Consider the following 25,916-nt stretch of genomic DNA (forward strand, 5'->3'; position numbering starts at 1 on the left):
TGCTGCATATTTGTGTGCTGTTTTATGTTTGACTATGAAAAAAGTAGGCCTAAACTTGGACATTTACAAAAGGAGAAATGGCTCATTCTCCAGAGTCACATGCATGTATTGTGCCTGTAATCCAATATTGTTCCTTTTCTACAGTGTCTCACTGTAGCCCACTATGTTGACCTCTCTGTGTCCATACTGTAACTTGCATTCTCATGCTGTCTGTGTCAGCGGATCCAGGAGCATGACACAGCTCATGTGTTGTACCAGTACATCTTTATTGATGAGGTGGGATTCAACCTGGTGAAGAGGAGGCAACGGGGCAGAAACGTCATTGGCCAGCGGGCCATTGTGGAGGTCCCCGGCCAGCGTGGTGGGAACATCACAATGTGTGCTGCAATGAATCACCATGGGATCTTGCACCATCATGCCCACCTAGGGTTCTATAACGCTGCCCGTCTCCTTGTCTTCCTGGATGGCCTGCATGACCATGACCACCTGGCCAGATAGATGACCCACAGCGGATCGATCACGTTGTCATCTGGGACAATGTGAGCTTCCACCGGGCTGCTCAAGTGCGTGAGTGGTTCCAGGACCTCCCACATTTTTCCGTTCTATACCTTCCACCTTATTCTCCTTTCCTGAATCCCATTGAGGAATTATTTTCCGCTTGGAGGTTGAAGGTATATGAACGTAACCCACAGCACCGGGTCCCACTGCTCCAGGCCATGGATGAGGCTTGTGGCGACGTGAGTGTCGAGGCCTGTCAGCATTTTGTGTTTGAGGTTTTCAGTTTTCTGTGTGCAGTTTTGAGAAAGCCTTTATTGTTTTGAAAAACGTGTGTTAACAATTGTGAAAAACTGTAATTTTTGTGAAGAGGGGGGTGGGGGGGGGGTTGAACAGGCCGGTTTACAGTACTGTTCTCTGTGTGTACCGAAATAAACATTTTTATGCTGCACATTTGTGTGCTGTTTTACGTTTCACTATGAAAAAAGTAGGCCTAAACTGGGACATTTACAAAAGGAGAAATGGCTCATTCTCCAGAATCACTGTCATTCATATGGTGTGTTCCATTTTGATGATTGTGTTTTCAGTTTTGCACTTCAGTGTGCTGTAAATGCTTGGTAGTGTGCAAGCAAATGCTTAGTTGTGTGTTCTCAATGAATGGTATGTGTGTGTCATTTGAAAATATGTATATTATATGTTGTGGGTAGAAGTAGGGACAGCATGTCCACTATATCTTACTCTATATCTTCAGGTCCGATTTCATCATGAGGAAAATGTAATTCTAGTGCCACCTGGCAGGTCATGTAATGCTCCCTTGCTGATGTAGTAAAGAGCCTGGAGATGGGTTTGAAGTTGTAATTTTATATATGCATGTTGTCTTTTTTATAGCACTATTTTTTTACCTTTACAATTTAGCTCAGTTAATAATCTTAATGATAGCTCTTCTCAGGTATCCCAGTGACCAATATGATCAACACAAGGCCCGTCACACTAGTTAGATGCATTTACTATTTTTTCTGATTCATAAGCTTCCAATCCGATTTAATTTGACTTTGCTTTGATATTGTCTGAGATTCCCTGGGAACTATTTTGTAAATTGTACAAGCAGCCCTCTAACCTATTTCCTTATTAAAAAAAATAAGGTTTGCATAACAAGTTGACCCAGAAGTAGATGATACTCTCTGCGTCAAGTCGACAACCATGAGATAATATATCCAGTATATTAATCTTATTAATCAACATATCTATATACAACAAAGAATTTAAAATTAAATCACCTTCACCTATCAAAAATATGTGCTTTTCTTTGATTGCTTGTGTTGGCAAAACAAAGCTTGGTAGGCAAATCTTCATATGTTGGTAAATTGTGACTCAAATTCTATGCAAATGTCTCCACTCGACATGTTTGGGATTAGATGTTTTTGTGTTTTACATTTTTGGAATCTTAATAGAGTGCAGGCTTTTTCCTGTTTTGACAAGTTAAAGGCTGGAGTTGAAAAGTCAAAATAATCTCATTTCCTAACCTTGATTCCTTGACTCTGATGGAAAAACTGAAATGGTCAAGGAAGGATGTGGAGTATAATTCGTGAGTAGTTACAATAGAGAACTGTAGTGCCAAGAAAATCAGACTGCAGCTTTTAATATCATTAAGTTTAATTTGTATTAACCAGAACAAAACCAAAAGGTGCTGAACATGTTGCAATGTGTATATATAATATAATAACATGCTATATAGGTAAATACAAGTGCAGACATTGTAATGTTTATGTTCATCACTGCACCTTAAAGGCTGCGTGTACGTTGTGTGCCCAGTAAAATGTAAAGTGAGAGATAAAGGCTTTAAGGCTGAATGATTGAGGGCATCAAAGAAAATCACATCATCCAGACTAGCTGATCTGCTGCAGAGTGGATCATCAGTTTTACCACCCATTTACACACACATTCATACAATACATCTACACATCTGCACTTTCTCTATCTCTCACACACTGCCAGCACAGCCATCATGGGCAATTAATTAGGGGTTCAGTATCTTGCCAAAGGACACCTTGCATGCAGAGTGGGGATCAACCGTCAGTCCTCTGTTTAGTGGATGACCCGCTCGAACTCCTGGGCATTACCTGCCACATCTTAGCTTGAGTGGCTGATTAGAATAATCACCTAATAACCGGTATGTTTCTGTTGGTCCACTGTCAGTGTGGCCCTTGTCATTTCCACTCCCTACTTTAGCAGTATTCCACCTTGGAACCCTAACCCTTGTTAGCAATGTTCTTTTCAACTTCTCTTGAAACATGTTTTATTTTTCCTTTAAACTGAAATTCCATTAATGAAAGAATAAATCCCAATTATCTTGTCATCGTCTCTCTCTCTCTCTCTCTCACACACGCACACACACACACACAGACTTATTCTCTCTCTCTCTCTCTCTCTCTCTCTCTCTCTCTCTCTCTCTCTCTCTCTCTCTCTCTCTCTCTCTCTCTCTCTCTCTCTCTCTCTCTCTCTCTCTCTCTCTCTCTCTCTCTCTCTCTCTCTCTCTCTCTCTCTCTCTCTCTCTCTCTCTCGTCTTAAAGTATCTATTTCTGTCCATTTTAGGGATTCACTACCGCAAGTCCTGCGCCTCATCTGGAGCTTGTCTGATTTCTTCCTCTGGCTACCAGCAGTTTTGTACCAGCAAGCTCAACTCGGTGTGCATCACCTGCTGTAACACACCACTGTGTAATGGACCACGCCAGAAGAGGCGACCCCAACAGTCCGCTGCCATCACTCTGACCACGCCACTGCTCCCTGTATTTTCTGTCTACATCCTCCTACTCCCCCTCACCCTCTGCTGACAGACCTTCACATGGGCCATCAACAAACAAAGTTCGGCTGCTGACAATACAGAAGAAATGAACCAGAACTGTTTATGCTGAAATGTACTCTTTCAAATGTATATTCTATGAGGCATGTTGAAGCTTTGTACAGTATTTATCAGACAGCAGTTGGCTTATGCACATTTGTCTTTTTTACACTGCAAGGTCAAATAAGATCTATTGCAGGAAAGATAAGTAAGTTAAGCTTCATCACTCATTCTCCACTCGATCTCCAGATTAAATAACTCCATGATTTATCTATATGAAAACCATTAAAAATCACCAAGTTTGCAGCAGATGAATGAACTTAGTATGCTATGTGCAGTCATGCTATTAATACACGATTTGCAGGAATCTGCAGTCATGACATAATGTATTTGATAGATAAAGATGTATATGCCTGTGAATATGTAGCACTCACAGAGCCAGCATATTTTCATGACAAATTCATACTGTAACAGTCAGTAACATCAGTGAAAGCTATTACAAGGTTCTGTTGCTAGTTCTAAAACAACTATAGCGTTCTGCTCACACATAGAGCTGTACATAGAGCTGCACGGGCATGCTGAAATACTGAAATCTTTTTCAAACTAACAACATGTTATGGCATCACTTCTCATTTTTAAAATTACAAGTTTGCTTAGAGGTGGCACAACAGTTATGAATTTGTTAACCTTTTTGTAACATTCTGTTGCTTTTGAAGTATGAAATATGAAAATTATGTTGTTTGCTGGTTAGATGATTTTAAACATGACTTTTCTTTCTCTTGAACTGACCTTAAAGTTAAAGGCAGCATGTACAGTAAGTGTAACGCTTGTGTTGGAAGTGTTACTTTCCTCTTTAACCCCTACCCTGGTCACATCACTAGACCTTATCACATTCAGTAATGAGTCATTTCATTTTCTATTTCCAAGATATATTATCAATGGTAGCAGATCAAACCTCTGGATGTCATAGGATAGACCTACAACCAATCAGAATTGCTGGTTTCCAGGCCCAATCTTTTTTTGATGCATTTCTGTGTTTTGTGTTCTAAATCGCCATCAACTGTCAGAGCGTGGATCAAGCTGAGAAACATCATTTAGTTTGAATGGTGCAGACGCTTTAAAAGACCTGAATACCATGTGGTTCCAAGATGATCACAAGTGAATAATATAATGGTCATTGTGTGGAAGAATGGCAACATCTGTTTCTGCCATGACCCCAGAAGTGGCATGGCCTGAAAACACATTTACTTCAATTAATTAGAAGGACTTGTGGTAATGTTAGTTGTGCATATAACATAGACAACAACATGCAGGATTCTACGATTACTTTATTTACTATTTCAAGCCTACATATCAACCTTATGTACCTTAATTTATTCTTCAGGAAGTTATTTTGGTTTATACTTTCTAAGGAAAGAATTTACTACGTGCATTTAAATACAGAAATACTAAGTTGATTGGAACTTAAGGTTCTAATTCTGATAATATAATGACTAATGTTGGGATGTTAGTGAATGGGTAAAGTAAACTGTGTTTTTGGGGCCAGTCCTGCATCGTCACACAATTGCCACTCCACCATCTGCAATCAACAGGAAAGCAACATGTATACCACCAGGCTTGTGAGTGTGTTTTCACGAGTGTTGTTGTTGTTACCTGAGATTTTGAACATCTGTGAAATTTGAACACAACATCAGATTTCAATTTGAATATGTATGCAAAGGTTACAAGCAACAATCACAAACATTTAACTTTAACCCAATTCATACCAAATGTACTGTTTTATGTTAAATGCAAGTTTTTTTTATTGCTGCATAGTCAGCTGACCTCGATCTGTGATTGAAATTCATGATTTAACACGTTGTATTTATTTATATCTACTGGCACAGCACAAGTGTCCTGGTGACCAGGATTGGAGTTTCCGCCATGTTTGTTTGTTCATTGTGTTACAATAAATCGTAGGCTACAGCACATTATATTTCAGTCTCAGATGGTTCATCTGTCTTTAATTGGAGAACTGAAGCTGACTGTTCAGTCAGAGTGACGGTCATCTCAGTATATGATATATGAGTATCTCCTACGCCACTATCCTTCTGAAAGCTTGTGAAAGTGGGAGGGTTCCTTTCTTGTTCCCGCGTGGTGTGGTTTGCTCTGCTTCGACGCAAGGACTTCAACAGGGGCCGCTGTGAGCGCGCAGAAGCATGGGTGTTCTTCAAGGTGCGCTTGTTCACGTGCTCGATAGTGAGGCGGCACCGCAGTACCTGAAGAAAGACCTCCCTGAACTGCCTGGAGGACAGATTGTAAAGGAATGGGTTCAGCACAGAGCTGAGGTAGAAGAAGGAGTCAGCCACGGGGTGAAGTATGACGTAGCTCCTGAAGAAGGAAGTAGTCCAGCGGGACTTGGGCACGGCGGCCATCATGAGACGACGAATCTGGTTGGGAAGCCAGCACATGGTCAAAGAACCCACGATGAGACCTGAGGGAAAATCAGACAGAACAGTTAGAGGCACAAATTCAACAGTTAACCTCCTTAAGTCTCATTCCAGTCTGGAATAAAAGGCAGCCTATTAGCTAATCTTAGCATGAAGATTAGAAACTGGGAGGAATAGCCAACGTATAATATCTGTATAGCTGAAGTCATACAAAAACAGAAATATATTATTAGGGTATTATGTGTTGGAATATGTTCTGCTCAGTTGAAGTTAACTCTTTGATGTCTCTTCAGTAATCTCTCATGAGACTCCAAAGACTTTTCTCCCGACCAAAGTCAGGCTGTCAAGCCAATCACTTGAGTTCGGATTAAACAAACTGTTTATTGTAGGCTGATGTAGTTTGTGGCTAGTCTACCCCATAGCTACCAGTCTTTATGATATAGTTACAAATATTTCTAACAGACAGGTATGAGGTCGCTAGCAACTCTCTTCTCTAATTCCCAAAATGTTGAACTATTCCTTTAAGGGTGCAGTTTATCCTTGAAAAGTTATATCAAATAGATTGAGGTTCAACATACATGCTCTTGATGCACACTCAGTGTATAGTATAAGTTGTATAGGCATAAGGTGTATTGTGCCTATGTGTGAACTTGTATGGGGAGATTTTCAACAGGAAGGATGGTTGAAAGAAGGATTTAAAAATGCAAAACAGCAAAGTTCTGCTTTAGTTAAATTATCTACATATCAGAAACTGGGAGTTGGCTCTTTGCCTTGTAACTTTGAACATCATAAATTATCCATTCTAACATCGAGCATCAATTTACTATGGCGTTTCATCCCCTAAGTTAATTTAATCTTTATTAAGCTTTATGTTCCTAAAGGTTTGACATCAGTTTCCTCCAGACTGCTTTTGTCTATCACTAAACTGACAGAGGGTCTAAGGTTACCAAGTCATTCTGCTGGTTAAAATGGACGTGACTGAAATCAGGCTCATTATAAAAATGCTGGAACTTTATTCCTACCTGATTTATATTCAATTTCTAAATGCACTGAAGAGGTTTCAAACAATTACCCAAAGGATGTTTTCCTTGAACCCCAGTGTTGTAATCTCATTTGTCATGTCTGAGTCATTTGCTTAGTCTTTGGAGGGACTTACACATCCTCATTCTCTAATCTAGTGTTTATCCATTCCCTGCTGTGTTTTTAATGGAAATTGGACTGTGACCAAACAGCCTTTCAAAACTCACAAAATGATCTTGCTTGAGACATCACTTCCTGCTGACAAACACAGACTCCCAGACTGTGGCTTCCCAGACCACAGGGAAAATGTATTTATCCCAAAGTAATTTAAGGGAAGAGAAAATCAACTGTGGAAGTTGTCTTTGCAAGAGGCAGATGTAATCCGTCTTTAAGTCCTTGTCGTGGTTGCATTAGGTTCAGCCGCAAAAAGTAATGTACTTGTATGTTAATTAAAATATTGTGGTATGGCTAATTAACATTAGAGCATCCTCAGTAATACAAATGTGGTTGAGGTTCACAATACCAGCAGAATGACTTGGTAACCTTAGACTTTTCATCTCACACCAGTATCAGGTCAAGATTTCCATTTGTCTGAATTGTCCAAAACCTAAAACTGGTCTTGCAAAGCATAAGTTGATTTAGTGTGTCTTCCAGACACATAAAAATAAAGTATACAAGGTTAGTTAATTGTAGGTAAACAAATACTAGCATATTTGGTACAGAAAAAAATGGCAGCTTTCAACGCACCCATGGGCCTGAGTAGACTGACATTCATTACAAAGTCAAATCAAAGTTTGCAAGCACAATGTAAAGAGAGACAAATAAAAAATGAATGAGCAGCAACAAACAAAGTCCTTTAGTCAGGGTTGTCATGCATAATTTCCCGCTGAGGGTTTGACAGATCATTAAAAAACACACTGGTAATTTAATGAATCTCTTTTTGTCAGCGTCTGTAAGATAAATATATTCAACTCATGACATTTGACAAGACAAGACCCAAACACCTGCCGGTCAGCCAGGTCCATCCCAAGTGAATGGCTCATCAGCATTTTCTCTCATTAAATGTCAACTCCACCATTACTGTTCAACTGTGATGTTCAAAGTTTCATTCAGTAACTTTCTGACACCAAATCATGTGGCTGAAAACGTCCATGCAAGTACCAGGATGCCAATCCCTTCTGAACGGCCCCTCTGCTGAGGATTTACTGAAGCATTACAGGCTGTTTAATGTCAGACTTCATGATGCTTTTCATTAAATGTTATATGCTTTCATGGTTTTCCACTGACATTTACAGCTAGAACGGAAGCCCACAGAAATGAGTTATAAACAGTAGATCGTTATTGAGCATTTTATAATAATTTGCAAACACGTTCATTCTGTCAGATTCCACCAGTAAAACTTACGCCTCACTACCACCTCTGTGTAAAGGTTTTGGGGTTTTAAGTGGGATCTATATTCGAAACAGTCACATTGAAGTATTTTACCCATTTGTTATATGTGTCGATAAGTTAAAAAATGAATCACTTTAATTTCACATCAAACCAACAAACTTCACAATCACATGTACTCTGACTCCTGGGATCAAACCTCCGACCCTCTGATTAGAGGACGACCCACTCTACCCCATGAGTCACATCCACGGTCTCTCCCTTTCTCCCTGTGTCGATGTGCAGTAAACAAAAACCCAGGATATCTGCAGCAGAATTAATAGGTCGCCCCGTGTCTCTGCCTTTTGAATCTCCAGTTTTGTTGTTCATGTATGTTCGAATTTGAATTTTCTAGATAAATTACCTCTGATAATGATTCTTATAATAACATGGAAATATGTTTAGATTAGAAAGCGGAACATTATGATTGTAAAAATGCAGATGGCCTTCTGTGCCAATTGGTAGATACACTAATCATTTTATCTCGAATTCCAAATATAAGACATTGTTCATGTAAATGATTGTGTCACTCCTGTCCTGCCCCCTGTTGGTGGAAGACTGCAGATTTTAAAAAGTCTGGTTGACTATGCTGGAAGGCATCTTGATGAATGCTTGTAATCCTTTATCCTGCCATCCTTATAAATGACACCAACTGTCCAAATTAATCAATATCACACACTGCACAGATCCAGTTTCATTAAAACCTGGAGGGGGGGGGGGGTGATTTATCTTGGCAGTATGTACTGGTGTCTTAAAACTTAGGTCAAAATTCAAATAGGACACTAAATATGTCACCTAGATGGATGATGCAGCAGGTTACTGATTAGCTGCCTTTTTTTACAAGTGGTAGTAGTGTGATCAAAATCAAGTATTAAAGGGGGTGGGAGTCGGGGCAAAATGTCACATTTGCTCGTTGATCACAGTCTGGGCGTTCATCTGGAAAGTTATCACTGAGTCATCACAATTTAGAAATGTCACAGCATAGACAAGAATATGCGGCTGAAGTTGTGAAAGGGCATTAAGAATATTTGAAGCACTCACATGTTGTTGATGTTGATGATGATAAGGGTTCAAAGGCCTTTTACTTTTTGAGTCAGTTTATTGTTATTATTTGTTGTATGAATGATGCATTGAGCGCACAACGTTAAACCTGGTCCAATAACTTTGGGACAAATTCGGTCAGATAGCTGCTCTGTAATTAAGGCCTATGGTATTTTTTTGTAGGGCCACGCCCCTCACACAATGACTCGGAAATCGACATACAAGTCCTGCTCAATGCGTTTAAAACATAAGCCATAACATTCCAATGTGATGGATTTACCTTCATTTTAATAAAGAAAAACATTAGGTGCAAAGGTTGCATCAAGTGTGTTGGTGTCTTAATTCATTTTCAATATTTTGAAGTGAAATGTCACAAGGGGAAAGACTTAGAAGGAAAATGGGCATCCCTCATCATAATTCTTAATAAATACCTTCAGTCTATCTCTAGGAAGAAGAATTAATGAGTGTCGAGGTCGAACCCATATGGGGCAAAACAAAGCCTGGTGGTAACTCATTGAGGAACTTTTCAAAAAGAGGGCATCACCACATCATTGATGGTGATAATTTCTGTGAGTGGAAACGCCTCTGTTAATTCAACTGGAATAATCAAGAGTATTGAATTTATTCCTGAGCATATCAAGACTGAATCTCGTCAGTGGCTGCAAGTTCTGTATGACCATCTAGATTGTATATTGCTTTAAGCATATGTGAGATCTGTAAAGCTAACAAATCATAAGCATGACGGAGACGATCAATGTGTGATGAAATTCAGATTTTCAAGATCAGGAGAGAGTTTAGGAGTGCAACCAGCTTCACCTATTTGCTGCATGATTCTGGATCATTTTCACTTTCAGAAGCTGTTTATCTTAGTCTATAACTGTATGAGATTTACTGTGATGAAAATCATTGATGACATCTGTACAAAGACTATAGAATTGTCTGTATTTTAATCTAAGGTATTTATTGTCAATGGATTTATCTTTCTGTGACCAGTGAAGACCGAAGCTGTAATAAATCAATAAATAATAACAAAATTATAAGTATGAGTACAACACACACACACACACACACACACACACAAACAAACACACCGTTGGGAGATAAAATAGCAGAAGAGAGGAAAAATTTAGTAATTGTAAATTACGTATTATATAAATAAAAGGTTTTCTGTTTTGTGAAAAATGTAAACCAACTCTGCTCTAAGAAAGAAAAGGGGTAAAAAGAGAAAATCTATCCCATGCAGAGCAATGAGATGAGTAAATAATCTTGCAGCTGATTTATTGATCTAGTTAGATTTTCCCCTCAAACATTTGGATGAAGTTGTACTGAGAGTCTATCCTGTGAATGATAGCAACTTGTGATGACTGCAAAGCCTGTGACAGTGCGTTCAAATATACCCTGAACCCACACAGAAGACAGACAATGACATAGTCAGTCTGAGGATGGGGTAGTTTCTCCATTTTGTTGTTGGGCCAGTGAAGGATTTGTAAAACAGCTGCTGGTGGTAGTTTTCGGCCTAATTTTGTTTGTATGCAGATGACGTGGTCATTATTTCTTCTTGCCTAGTCTGCAACATCTGTTGTGTAAAAGTTCTCAATATGGTGCGGCCTGGCTCTGACAAATAAGATAGTCCTGAAAAGTTTAATGATATAATAATTAAATGTAAAAAGGACAGAATATAATTTCTAAGTGAAGGTTCTCTGGAAGTTGAGGTCATAATCTTAGCCTTGGCTGATAGAGTATTTATTGACTGTGTCGTAAATGATGTGCTAATAGTAGCACCCTTTGCACTTTGCACTTGTACTCTCACATGTGCTAATCTAATGTTAGGCTCTGGCTGCTCAGGGCTCAATGTCTGCCGTGTATCCAAATCAACAATAGTTCAAGGTGTTGAATCAATCAGCAGAGACCTACTATCACTTACAGTGATGTTATTAGGATGTTCACATGCTAAAAGATTATGATGCTGCTGCTCATATTCTTCAGCATAAATGTTAGTAATAGATGTGTCGTGTGATCGGATCTCTGATTGTATCTCCGCACATCTCACGCACATCATTTGGCTAGCAAAGCTGTAGTGCAAGGTAGGAAGCAGCAAGGAGAAGAAGAAGAAATCATAAAACACAGACAACACATTCAAGGCAGAGCAAATTGCTTCTGTTGTTGTTGTTGCCTGTTGCTTCAGTTTAAATGAGGCCTCCGGTGCTGGTATGTGTACGTTTTCTGCTTACACTGAAGATATCAGTTGAGGAGGAAGTCCTTCAATGTGACAGGACCATATTCAGGTTCACACTGCTAAAAGAATGTAGACACATGTGGCCCGGACCCCCTCCGATTGTGGTCTGGAGTGTACGGATTGCTATCCAGCTGAGTTTGTTCTTTTCTGTTCAGTCTATTATATATTATTATATTGCTGGGCAATATTAACCTCTTACATCTAAAAGCCTGTTTGTCAGAGTGGTGACAGATTGTGTTAACTTGATGTGAAAAAAAATGTGGATAATACCTACATTCCGAATTAGTTATGACACAGCAGTATAGCCTCATACGTTTAAACAGTTAGTACAAAGGTCAAAACATACTAATTAGAGTGAGTATAAAAAACTAATTCAACTGTAACCATCTTTTTACACTGAAATAACAAGGGATCACACAGACTCCTGGAAGTTACTGTTCCCTGCAAATAAATAGTGTAACACATAAGCTCTGATAGAAAAGGTGAATTGTCTTTTTTTTGTACATATCAGACATATCAGTTAGCTTTATTTATTTTGTTACATGCTTCTCTGTTGGCTGATTTGATATCGATAGATTATACAAATTTACATGAGAGTGGTTCTACTCATCTATCTCCCTCTCCAAATTAAGCAAGTATACTTTCCAATTACAGGGATATGATGGATGGTCAATCTCTGCTTCAGACTTGTAAAGCTGCTGAAGTTTGAGATGCGGATTGATTCTCTGTTACCACTGAGTGAAACCCCTCGCAAAGTCCTGTTATCTTAAGTGATTTCTCATCTTATCTTAGTATGAGCCTCAGTATTGAAGAAGTGTTTATTGTTTTTTAAAAAGCACACTCAGTTAGTCATTAATGTCAAATCCAGTGATAAATTGCATCTAAATAAATTGATAACAGCATAAACATATAGAAGTATGCATTTATGAATGTATACTCCTGGGCTAGAAGCACCCTACTTCATCATGTAGATATTGCTGCCACAGAAAGAAAAAAAAAAATAGAATTTATCCCTCAATGATAATGACATTAATGCCTCCTGCATTAAGTTGCTTACTTGACATCATAGCAGCTGGTTTTGACTGAGGGACAGCCCATTGAAGCGCTCCGTCCCACAAAAAGAACCATAAAACTCTGATAAATGTGTAATGATTTGTGGAGACAAAAGTAGGTGGACAGTTAATACTCAGTCTTAAGATTAGTTATGTTGACAGCAACTATTCACGCTATTTTAAGGTGATAATAAGTGAACAGCTTCTTTCAGTGGCTAAAACCTGATCACATTTAATGCCAAATGGAAGCATTTGCAGATGTGTATCAGTGAGTATTATGGTGTATGAGTAAACACCCTCAGAGTATAAATTGGGATTTCCCCTCCGAGCACTGCCAGTCACCCGCTCAGCCAACAGCAGGATGCCTCCCAGACGATTTGGTGAGTGCAGACTGCCACTCACATGGAGACTTGCCTTTAGCTATTTTGACTGCCAAGGGGCCAAAAGGCTCTGGAGCTTATTGCTGAACTATGCAGCTGTCACTCATTGTGGAGTAGATGCTGGGAGACAAGGGAGGGCTCGAGAGAGGGAATGGAGAGGCACATTCATCATCCATCCCACAGAGCCTCAACAAATCCGCCCAGATGTGTGTTTTATATTTGACCGTAAAGAGGTTTGGAAGAAGCCACCCAGGCAGAATAAACAGGCCGTCAGTGAATCAGAATCTGTAGTCAAACACAATAAAGAGGCCCCATCGATCAGAAGGAGAGAGGTTCTTGGGTAGCAGTTAGGCTGTCACAGCGGTTTCTGAGCTGAGGACCAGGTCTGGCAAATTGTTTGAAAGAGGCTGATGGGCCTCTTTCAAGACCTTGAAAAACCTTGAAAAAAGTTAAAGGCTCCATGATATTCTCATCCTGTCTTATGCCATCGGTTTATTAGCTCCACCAAGGAGTTTATATTTTCACTGTGTTTGTTTGTCTATTTGTTTTTTTTGTTTTTTGTTTTTAATGAGAGCAACACAAAAACTACAAAACACTGAACTTGGTGGTGGGCTTGCACATTAGCATGGGAAGATACTTTTAAATCTATGTGCCTTTAAATCTATGTGCCTATGCAAATTAAATTTACTTTTTGAACATTTGAAAATAATGAATTTTTTAGAGAATAACGCCGACAATTCAATGAGGTCTTCAGACATAACAACTATACCACCATGTGTAGGATTGATTTGGGAAAGTGCTTTACTGTCATACTACTATAGTTTGGTTTGATTTTCCTTTCCATGCTATTCCATCTCTGTTCTTGTCATGTTGCAAAATGTTCTGTCTTTTAGAATTTCTGAATTCTTTTGCAACTTTATTTTGGCCTTTTTTTATAACAAAGATTTGTTCCAGCATGCTAATAGCATAGCAGCATTATGAGATGGCTTTATAATCCAGGAATTCCCCCCTTCATGTCTTTTGGGGGATTTTATCACACGTGATAAACAATGTTATGTCTGATTAAGAATGTAACTTACAAAATTTCGATTTAAGAGTGTCCTAGTTGGTAGTCCTAAAAAAAAAATCATTCGCACTCTGAAAAAATGTAAGCGATACATCCCAACCCAACCTCTATGCCACTTGAACACACACTGCTATAAAAAGGCGACTTTGCTGTGAGTTGCTTGCTAACTTCTGGCTATCGCCCCTGCTACAGCGGTGTATGTCTCTCCAGGGTGTGAAGACTCAGTATAACACAGTCATGTGCAGTAAAAGCACGGGCAGTGTGAGCGCAGGTAGGCAGTTAAGTAGAGTTCGTGAGAGACAGGTATGCCAGCCAATCACTTAATTCGGTCCAAATGCAATAATTGGTTGCGTTTATTACAGTCCTGTGAGGCCCACAGACACAGGCTTTCTTTCATTGCTTTCGGGAGACTTTATTTGATATTGATGGCCACTGGGACGGAAAGGGGATTTCAACAAATAAGATAAAAAAGTGTTTCAGAAACAACCCTACCTTTAAAGCCTGTCTTGGTTCTTAGTTGCTCTTATTTATTGAGCTCTTCCTATTGATTTCCACTTCATCCTCAGTTGGGAAAGATGAAGCTTAGAGGAACAGCCCATTAAAGATGTTTTATTTCTCAAGAAATCTACTTCAGGCAAAGATTACAATGAATACACCACCAAACACATGCTTTAGGATTGAAATTTCCTCTGAGACCTTTGCTCATGGGTATGATTTTAGGACATGATCATCAAGTTTATCTATGCTGTTGACTGTTTTTCTGTGAATTGTTTTTGAAATGTACTTTATGCAGATTGAGACGCATTTATTGTGTGAATATCAGAAATCCACATTGAAAATGTCAAACAACTTAGCTCTTACACAGACATTTTTTAAATAAAGCCCAGGAGTTTACTCAACACACATCTTGAATCAAACAGTTGACAAATTACAAAAGCGTTTGCGGTTAATTTGTTTTCTTAAGCGTCTGAGAACCCATTCCTTCTTTTTTTCTCTTCAGTCTTGGCGATTACTCTTATCTGAAATGGGTTGAAAGAGTTATAGGTTACAGGCCAAAGGATGAAGGCAGCCAAACACAATTAATATTCATTTCACAAATGCTGTGTCACAGTGACTGAAAGTAATCTAAAGCAATTAACCTTCTGTCCTAGACGTGATGTGCTGGCAACTTAATAAGAATGTTCTCTGCTTTTAATTACTCTCTATAGTTGCAGAGCCCAACAAGATTTGAGTTGTCTCAAGGTAAAGCCGACAGTGGTAAGACCCTCGGCCACTTGAGAGATAACTGAGGTCAGTGTGCACAACAGGAGCCACTGGTTTTAAAGTAGGAATAAGTGGAACTCAAATGTGTTCAAAAGATACTCTGTAAAGTGTCAGAATTACCACTGTACAGTTAATGAACATTTTTTTTAATTAAGGCAAGAAACTTGAAAGTACTAGAATGTAAAAGCCCAGGCTTTTCAGGCATTTCAAATGTTTGCAATAGAAACACTTAAAAATATTTTATTTTTTCTTCAGTGTAAAAATCTTGGACACCTAAACACAACAAAATTTAAAAAAGACATCCCTCCAACAACATTTAATAAACACGTTTAGAGGATGATGTCTTTTGTACCAGTTAAAGACTTTCACATTGTCTAAAGAACTGAGCTGGTATATTTAGATAAAAAAAATACACAGACAGTGAACAACTTTTATGTAGTCCTTCAAGTGCATTGACAAAATGTTCATCAACCATTTGTCACAAACAGTTTAAGTGAGGTGATGACTTTCTTGATAAAACAGAAAAAACTAGCCATAAAAAAAGAAATCACCCTGAGCTCGTAATACACCTCCTGAGCTAATGACCACATCTTCCTCTTATTATCTCTGTCACATATTCACGCTGTTTTAATCTTGACTGTCGGTCCTGATAAGGCTTGAACCAGAGAAACAATTAAACAAGAGGGAAAAGTGTGAGTGAGTGTCAGAGAGGCCATTCTATGCAATGTCCATTGAAGTTGGTGGACAGTAAAGTTTCTATTACATAATTTCCAGCACACTGGGGAAGAAGTTTCTGATTGTTGGTGCTGCGACCGCTGCGATGTTATCAGTGCTGCTTGGTTGCTGGATAATTTACTTGTGGGCCACTTTGAGAATCACAGCTTTCAAGTTTTCTTGTGTTGATACTGTTCTTAATCCCATGCGATCTATATGATCAAGGAACTCATCTTCATCATCACCAACTAGAGGCTCTTGCAAAGCAGTGGACAAGAGATCCTGCTCAGGCTGACTATGATACAACATCAGGAAGTCATCAGGGAGGCTTGAGTGAGCCGAGAAGGAAAATATCAATGGTCCTTAAATCCCTTGACCAATATTATACCAACAGATCTCCATTCTTCCTCTTGCTATTTTGGGGATAGCGATGGCCCCCTTACATCTGCAACCTCTGCTGCACAGTCTAAAAAATAATGTCCCTTAGGCAGCATAAACGTCCCTGGACACACCATCCACATTTGCGCCGATTTCATCAGCCATGTCTCACAGAGCAGCTTATCATGGATCATCCTTGAATTGGGTAATCAGTTCATCTAAGATATTCACTCTGTGAAGTTCCACAGTCACATGCAAACGTTCATTAGAATGACTTGGTGGGCCAGCAGGTACTGTCTCAGAATGAATAGGAGTTGAGGTGTAGATGTTAGTGTTAATTTGTGCCTCTTCTATTCGGAGGATAGGCTCAAAAGGGGCCGTCACATCAAAAACGCCTAAAAATGGTTCACCTTGCATAGGACCAAAAATTACTTCCCATGTGTTGCATTGAGATCAAAAATCTCAACAGCAGTAGAGACAAACTCTGACATATTGGTGGTGTCTGCAGTTCACTGTCTTGTTATTTCTGTTTCAGCTGCTCAAAAGTTTATTTTGTGTTTTTCTGTTGCTTGTCTAACCCTCTGCCATTTCTGTGAACATGAATTCTCTATTGGTCAGATGCTCTGTGAACAGGTAAGATCTTAACATCACAATTTGATGTATCTTATAGAGTTCTCCCACACTAATACAGTCATCAAGGTATGCTTCCTGAAAGTCAACAATATTGTGACTAAACTCCTCCCACTTTCCATTCCCGTCTAGATTTCTCATTTGGGAAAAATAGTCTCTAAGCATGGGACAGAATGTCTTTCTTTGTGTTCCACAATATACTGTCACTTTTAATTGTCTTTGTACTGGACATTAACTGTCTCTGTTGCAGAGTGACCTATTAACACTTTATATTCATCCTACCTGGTTTATCTGCAGTGATTATGGACTGGCTGGGGTAGCTGTGACTCAGGAGCTGGAGCGAGTTGTTCATTAATCTGAAGGTCAGTGTGATCCTGACTCCACCAGTCTGCGCTCAGTACGCTTATTGGGTAAATGCATGTATAAATGTAATCCATTTATAGTGTTACACTAACAAGTTAATACAGCCTATATTATATTATCAGTGATGCTTTGTGGGATGATTATCTCTACATTTTGAAATTATATTTGCGTTGTATAAGGAGAGGAGGTGTAAGATTGACAGTTTTTTTTAGGGGGAAGGGATATTCAAATTAAGCAAAATTAGCTATTAGAAGCTCCTCTGCTGTGAACTTGTGGACGTATCACTGGGTTTCATTTACACTGAAGAAAAGCTGATGATTGTGATCATTCTCTAAACTGCTCTGCAGTTAAACACAGCATGATTTCTCACTGGATACCCTAACGCTGAAGTTTTTTGAAATGTCTGTGTGTTCAGAATTGAGTAAGTTTTCACTCTGGGAATACATGTCTTTTTACATACATTGTGGCAAACAGGCATTAGGTTTTTTTTTTTACTTCAACTGCCTTCATGAGCTTTGCCATTGCCACTGCTGCAATTGTACATAAAAAGCACTATTTGTTGTTATTATTATTATTATTGTTATTATTATTATACTATACCCTGGGGTTTTGCCAATTCACTGTAAAGTAAGTATACTCGCTGAGGTTCCTCTGTCGCATCTGTAGTCAAGATGCACTTCTGAAACCCTTGAGTATTGACGGACAGAAAGATATAAACAACACAAGAGTAACATTTGCTTACAAGTATGTGTTTCATTGACCTTGTACCTCTGTCAGCAGACTGACTGGTTTTAAAATGGCTCAACTGAGGATATGAGACTGAGCTGTAAATATACACAGTGAATTCCAGGCCTGTGGTTCACTTGTGAGTAGGACTTGATGTGAAATAAATATTAATCTGATTCAACATGACATCATAAATGACTTATTCAAAGACTGGTGTGTGTGTACTTGTACAGATATCTGATATGATATAAATACATTGATGATTGTCCTCACTAAGACAGATGAACAAACATGTTTGTGTATGTGTGTGCATGCATGTATCAGGAAACACCCAGGATGTGTGACGATAATATCCTGTGGGATGCAGAGATGTGATGCAACCGACTCAAACTAATGCTTGTTTCCAAAGTTGACTTTGACTGTTTGTGGTTTCATGAATTAAACATCAGGTCAATACATTTAGATCATATTTATGATCAAAATCTATGTAAATAACAGTCATCTGTTGACTGAGGAAAGTGCATTTGTACCAATAATAAACTGTCTAAATCTTTATCGGTTCTTCTTAGTACTGAACTACCTATATTTATTTCTTTAATACTTTTTTTTGTTCTACCCAGTTTTTTGATCTACCCAGTTTTTCAGACCTTGTACTGAATAAAAGCTGTGACAATAAACATTTTGAATCTGACAACACTGACAACAGCTTTACATCAGAAATTAAATTCATTGTCCAGTCTGCCTGAAGCGTGTCACTGTGTCTGTGAATGTCTGTAAATGTGAGGGCTACTTAAGAACATGCAGGATATATTAACATTTTTTTTTGTGTGTGTGTGTGTGTTATACATCTTTTTAATTTTTTCAAGCAGCAGAACTTTCTTGTTTTAGTGAACATGCTGGCAAACAACTTCCTATTTACCCAATTTCCTTCTGATAACTCCTGACTAAAACATTTTTAGTCTTCGGCTGGTAAATTGTCCTCTTTTTTCACCAGCTAATTGGTAACTTGGTTCCTGAGCAGATGGTGTGCAGTAAGCGATGTGGAAATTCTTCTTTGACAACCAAACCAGGTTGTTAAGAGCATTGAGCGTGAACCCTGAACAGTGCAGGTACAGGTCAAAAATCAAACAGTGACCTGAAAGACACTGAAACGCTCCACAGAGCTGAGAGGATCTGTACATTTGGGTTTTGCACTTCAGTACAATTGTAATTTATTAAATATAATTCACTGATAATATAAGTGATATACATTTTAGTAGCTTTGAAGAAGTGTTTTGTAAACAAGAAGAATTACTTTGTTATCAATCTAGTGTACTAATTCCTCTAACATCTGTCTGTCTGTATGTGGAAAGCATATCTCACAAACAGTTCATCCTATTGGCTTCATACTTACAATGTGTATGGTCAGACATCCTAGGAAGTAAAGTGAAGAGGTTGGTGTGATTTGTATACGTGATACATTCAATATTTATAACATTTTAATTATCAGCGCTCTATAGCAGTCAGTGGGGGAAGTGCGACGTCAGTCTGCGGACCGAGTTGAACACGTCCTCTCCTACGACCTTGGATTAAGAACAGCAGAAGTTGCTAACTGGGTCAAACCGTGAGTAAAAATCACCGCCAGTTCATTTGATAATTTGATTTCATTTTACCACATCGGACTGAGAACCAGACACACTCCGTCATGTCAATAATATTAATAGAATTACTTCCTCTTTGGAAATTTGTCCACAAAGTGAAAGCATGTTTCTTTTGTTACAGCAGTGCTTTATATCTACCTGAATTAAAGAGCTTTTATTATGAAAAGTTGTATATCTGGGTCTGAACACAGTGTTGTTTGCTTAACAGACCTCTGAACATGTAATGTATGAAAAAATAACACCTGCGCTGTAAATAATTATACTAATAATAAGAAACCCCACACGAACAGTAATACAACTGATTCTGTTTCATTTTAGGAAAAACATTGAAATACTCACCGCAGATAAACCAGATATGATGAATGAAATGTTTTCTAACCTGATTGCACCATAGATTGTTTATATAAAGCCCTGCATGCAAACTGAGAAAAAATAAAAGGGTGAAGGTATAATTTAAAACAGGAGGACTCACTAATGATAAGGAATAATTCTGAAGAATACTAGACTTGAAAAACAGCCTACTCTAAACAGGCAGGTTTAGAGCAGGTACTGCACTGGTTGCTTAAAAGAACAGCACAACATATGGTACAAAAGAGGTTCATATCACACAGCTTGCTTCCCCAGTTTCTGGAACTTAGTTCCTGTGTGTTGGTCAGGTGACCAGTTTTCTGCATGGCTGCTGTATATTTTGGTGTATCTCTTATCTATTGCTAAAAGGGCTTATCAGGTGTGAATATCTGTGCTTTTCCTCGCCTCTTGTGTTGAATGTTACCCAATGTTCAGTGAACCAAAAAAGGTGCTAATATGTGCAGGGTGTCTACCCAAATGCTAACACACCATTATTCTGCAAATTGTGATTTTTGTGACTGGACAGCTGCACGATTCAAGCATATGTCCACAGTTAAGGTTAAACATCATTCAAAAAAACTAAAGAAGCAGTGACAATCATAAACTGGTTTATCTGCTCTGTTCCTGTCAGTTCACACCCTAAACAAAAGCAGCCTCAGCACCAGTGAGTAGGTTTAAGTGAACAGTGACAGTATAAACACAGCCTGGACTTGATCTCATCACTGTCACTCGTGGTGCAGAGTCAATGTGGTATTTTCACTGTGTAAATATCTGAATAGGTTCTCTGACATTTCCAAACATCCCTGGCATGATGGTAACCTCAAATAACCTCATGCAGACACACACACCGAGAACCAAGAGGATCATCTGCTAACATTTCTGTTAAATCATTTCAGACATTTCCACTTTTAAAGAGGTCCTTAGATCCCAAATCAAATTAGTTCCGAGACCGTTCACACTAAACAAAAAAGGAACAACAACTTACCAAGAAAAAGGATGGTTTGCTTCCTCGCCATCTTGATCTTTGAACTTTCATGCTTGGATGCTCTTTGTATTCCATTGGGCTCTCCGTCTATTGAACCCATAGGTTTCTGGAGGACAATGATCATGGCTCGGCACATGAAGGCCACGCAGATCAAAACAACCATGTAGACGATGAACGCCCCAAAAATACTAACTCTGTACATCACCCAGCGCTCCCTAAGATTGGTGCAGAACGTCAGATTTTGGACGGGCGTATCTTGTCGGACAGGAATGTGACCCTGAGTTCCTGTGGCAACCAGCAATGGGAGGGCCACCGCCACTGACACCAGCCAAGCGAAGGTGATTAAGGCAGATGTACGTTTCCCGCCCAGGGCTTTGAAGCGAAATGGGTGACAGATAGCCACATAGCGTTCAAAGCTAAGCGTGGCTACGTTTAGAATGGTAGCGTAGCTGCATGCCTCGAACAAGAAGTTGTAGATCTTACAGGAAGCGTTGCCCGATGCGGAGCTGAATGGGAACCAGATGGCAAAATAGAGCTCCACAGGCATGCCTATGAGGAGCACCAACAAATCAGAGCAGGCCAGACTAACCATGTGGTTGGTCACATTCTTCTGCAGGTAACCATTTTGCTTCAGCACCTGTGTCACTCTGATAGTGACTGAATTACCCACAATACCTGTCACTAGGATGAGACTGTAAAAGATCGTCATAAAGATTTTGACAGGGTAGTTTGGTTCAAGTTCTCTCCAGTCCTTCTCATCGGTTATCTCAATTTCCTCATCCATGGTTCAGGTGGTGAGCTCTGATTTCCCAGGTATTGATTTTGTCCCTTAGCTTATCAGGTCTGCTGGGCGCTGTCGTTGCGATTAGAGCCAACGTCCAGAGGTGAGCAGTTCTTCAATCAAGATGTGTATACACAAGATTCGTCCGCTAAAATGGATGTATCGTCACAGTCGAAAATAAAAAACTTCCCCTGATCCTGGTCCATCTGCTCCTATTTTGTATGGTCATCTCGGATCCCCAAGAGGCTAACACTACCTTGTTCAAAGTCTGGCAGTTTCATCTCAGTCTGAGCAAAGTATGAGTCAACATTCAACTCCCACATATGTCCTCCTCCCTCCTCTGAGGGCAGGGCAGTTAAACATTAAACACCACCACAGGCAGCATTGGTGCTGAGGTCTGGTTTCACTTCTTATCATCAGGACTAATGTGCCTCCCTTTCAAGAAATAATTTGTTTTACTTAAAGGTACAGTTGAGATAAGAAACAGGGTTAAATGGTGACGCAAAAAAAATATTACTCATTTGGAAAAAGCACATCTAACTGAATAAGATTTACCACCCAGTTGTTTATAAGAACAAATACATATGAAACACAATCTAGCGAGAGCATTGTTCAGATGTATCAAGAAGAATTTCTGAAGGCGCTCCTTTGCTGGGCATTTTCAAATCAAAATATCTTGACATGGCACAATGACTTTTGTTCAGAAAAAAATCAAGATATAAATAAGTCAAAATCAAATAAGTCAAAATCAGTCATTCAAAGTGAGGTAAAATGATCATTAATGCAAAAATAGATATTCAGGGTACCTAAATTAAATCAAAACCATTCTGAGTTAGTCAATCCACACAGATGTTAGAAAGTTATTTAAATATTATCAATACATTTAAATGGTTAGGGTTAGGGTTGGGGTCATGTATCTTCATTTAGATCATGTACCGAGATCAAATTGTGAAAGTTTGTTGGATGTAGGAGAGCAAAAGGTGATCATGTGCTGCTTTTTTACATGTTGATAAAAAATATTGTAAATTCTAAATTGTAAAATTGCTTTAAGTAACTGTAACAACAATTACAGTGAACAGTGTTTGGTGAATACAAATCATGGGAGTTGATTGTTCTAAGGAAATGGTTTATTGTAAGACAATAATGAATAGTAATTTATTTTACAACAATTTATTCAAATTACAGAAAATATGGCGACGCCTGCGAGCTAGTTCTGGCAGGCAACTCGAGCTGCGCTGCGCCAATCATGTGACATACATCATGTGACATACCTCAATCTCCACAACCATCTACAATACACACCCACCTTATCAGGTGTTCTATTTAACCAGAGAGACATTTCCCATCAACCCCTCTTGCTCGCACTGCTGCTGCAGTATTGCTACCTGTTGCTTCAGTCCCTCCACCACCCCAGCAACCACCTGTAGGCTCCAACAGGGGGTTACAAGTATTTGCTCATCACTCCCCTCATTCCTGTGTAATCATATGGGGGAGTGATTAAGTTGGAGCCTAGACGCCAAACACTAAATCTGTTGTAATAAATATATTACATGATCGAACGTGAGTTGTCTGACAGAATTAGCGTTGTTACTTCTCCATGATATAGGTTGTTGTTCAACATTTTCTGTTACATTTTTGTGAGTAGGACTTTTGAAAATCATTTTTAAGGTGTTTTGAAGAAGATCAGGCAATGAATGCTTTTAATATAAAATGTAACAAGCATAGCTCTATAAGTGAGAGGAGAATCCATCAGGTAGTGCAATACAATAAGCTAATCATGTCCTTCCAATATAAAAATTACAGATCTTAAAAAATATACTTTTAAATTTTGATGATCAGTTTCAGTTATGCTGCACAGGCAAGCTGAACAAGGAAGTGGCTCTGCAATTTAATGACTAATGCAGTAGACATGTGAACAATACTCTTTACATTCTCAGGTTGGTGTTGGCTGAGAATACACAGATGAGCATTCATAGCAAGAAAATAAATCTGTCGCAAGTAGAGGCAAAAGATTTGAAAAAGCTTTTAAATTCAGCCATGGAAAAGGACAACATTATGATTGTACCTTCTGTTGAACGAGTCATGGCAGAAAAGCAGTTTGGCTGCTGATAACACACCTGGAAGCTGAATAGCAGTGTCATAAACTGTCCTTACTCTGGAGATTGTGATACAAGAACACGTAGCAGTGGTCATGTTGGATGCTGGGTAGAGAACACCTCATGCTGCCTGCTGCCCCCTGTGACTGGGGGTAGAGCAGTCATCTTTGAACCAGCAGGTCAGCAGTTCTATCCCAGCTCTTCACCATCAAGTGTTCTAGGTGAATGTAAAGCATGTTGAGTGGTCATCAAGACTAGACAAGCACTTTATAATTACCAACCATTTATTTACCATCCTCCTGTCCAAGGACATAAAGAAGGTGTGCCCTGGTATAGGTGATGATCTGAATGTTGTTTTGAATACCAGAAACTAGGCATTCTTGACCAACTTGACTTTTCATGTTGCACAGGAGGATCCTCAAGAGAACTTCCCTTTAGTGTGGATCGGGTTGCGGGACATGGTGCAGAAAGATACAGTGGCTTAACTGAAGGCATCTGGAAACAAACCACAGCACTGCCTCCTGGAACACTGACCAGGGAGGAAAAAACTCAACCCTGGTAATACAAAACCTTGTGAAAGAGGTAAACAGTCGACTGCAGGTGCTTCTAAACACCAATAATCAAATCTGGCATTGAGGTTGTATAATTGTAATACAGATATCAAGTGTTTTATCATTAGTTGAGAGAAACATTTTAAGAAAATTTAAAATAATGTCATGAATCATATTTTTATGGTGAAGACATGCTAATGTGCTTGCTTCAGCCAAGACAGGGAGTGGTGAAACCTTGGCTTCTTCAATCCCCTTATAGAGCTCATCTACAAACTCAGGTTCGTGCCCAAAGACGGTAATCCTCTTGTTTCATAATAATGCATTGCTGCCATCTTGTGGCATATATAACTAACTACGTGTAGTTGATTTGCTCAAAAATAAACCAACAACCTAAATAACAAGAAATAAATTCCTGGATCTGTCACCTGATCCAGGTACACACCAAAATTGTATGGTTTTTTCCCTGACCCTTAATACATCAGTCCACCAAGTTTCCTGGTATCTGCCCCGTTAGTTTGTGTGTAATGCTGCTAATTATCAGACAGATGCAGATGAAAACATAACATCCTTGGCAAAATAAAATTACAGCTACACAATGCTTTATCGGTGTATGTGCTGATGAGAGAGGGGACAGTCATTTTTTTCCTATTGTATCAAATAGTATTATTCAGTATGAGTTTCATAAATCGTTGTTGTATAAATCTTTACCTAATTTCTAGTGTTCTAGATTTCTGAATGTATTAAATCATACATACTTTGCTACAAAACAAAAATAACTGGCCACATGTTTCATAGAGTACCAGCCCTTGGGTTGAAAAGCAAGGTGTCACTCTTTGATGCTACATGCTCTTACCTCAAGTCACAGATCACTGCAGACAATGTGAAAATATCACAAACATCTCAAAAAGTTATCAAAACTGTACACAACCACACATTTCATACATTACAGTCCATACATAACATACAGAGGTGAACATCCCAATACATATTGCAAAAAAATTGACAAGATTCACTTAAACCACCATTTTCCTCACATAGCTATAAAATCAATTTCAATAGATACGGGTCAAAATATGAGTTTTAAACCTATTATTAAATGGTATTTAATAATGTTATTCATAACATTATTATTATTTCAACTGCAAATAGTCCAAAAATAGCTTTATGAGTTTGAGTAAACTTCCATCATCAGTGGATGTTTCTGATTTTGAGTCCGCTGTTGCTAGGGTAAAATGGACAACAGGACTAATCTGAGTGGACTTCTTCAACAGAAGAACTCTAATTGGCTGTTGCCTTTTTGACTGTGCTATAAATACTGTACTTCAACTTTGCTCCTCCTCTCTGATCTTGTCTGAGTTAAGTGATTTCCATCTCTTTTGAGGTCTGTGTTTAGCCAGCATGCTAACCTTTACAGTTCTGGCTCATAATTTAAGTTTGGAATTAAACTACCCTGAA

At 38.9% G+C, this 25,916-nt stretch overlaps 1 protein-coding gene across 1 annotated transcript; it reads right to left on the minus strand.

The window, feature by feature from the left end:
- Positions 1 to 3,377: 3,377 nt before the first annotated feature.
- On the minus strand, positions 3,378 to 22,119 carry gpr39 (G protein-coupled receptor 39). The gene is made up of 2 exons (XM_062402102.1): positions 21,034 to 22,119; positions 3,378 to 5,807 (listed from the first exon to the last, which is right to left on the minus strand). The coding sequence occupies exons 1-2, from the start codon at positions 21,815 to 21,817 to the stop codon at positions 5,305 to 5,307; spliced, it is 1,287 nt and encodes a 428-aa protein (XP_062258086.1). The 5' UTR covers positions 21,818 to 22,119; the 3' UTR covers positions 3,378 to 5,304.
- Between the last annotated feature and the right edge of the window lie 3,797 nt (positions 22,120 to 25,916).

This window comes from Platichthys flesus, chromosome 13, assembly GCF_949316205.1.
Source record: "Platichthys flesus chromosome 13, fPlaFle2.1, whole genome shotgun sequence".
Taxonomy (NCBI): domain Eukaryota; kingdom Metazoa; phylum Chordata; class Actinopteri; order Pleuronectiformes; family Pleuronectidae; genus Platichthys; species Platichthys flesus.

Bases quoted from the DNA above. Each gene is read 5' to 3' on its own strand.
- gpr39 (XM_062402102.1), bottom strand. From the start codon at position 21,817: ATGGATGAGGAAATTGAGATAACCGATGAGAAGGACTGGAGAGAACTT. The intron at 5,808-21,033 runs GTAAGTTGTTGT...ATTTTCCCTCAG, and splicing joins GCAAACCATCCTTTTTCTTG to GTCTCATCGTGGGTTCTTTG.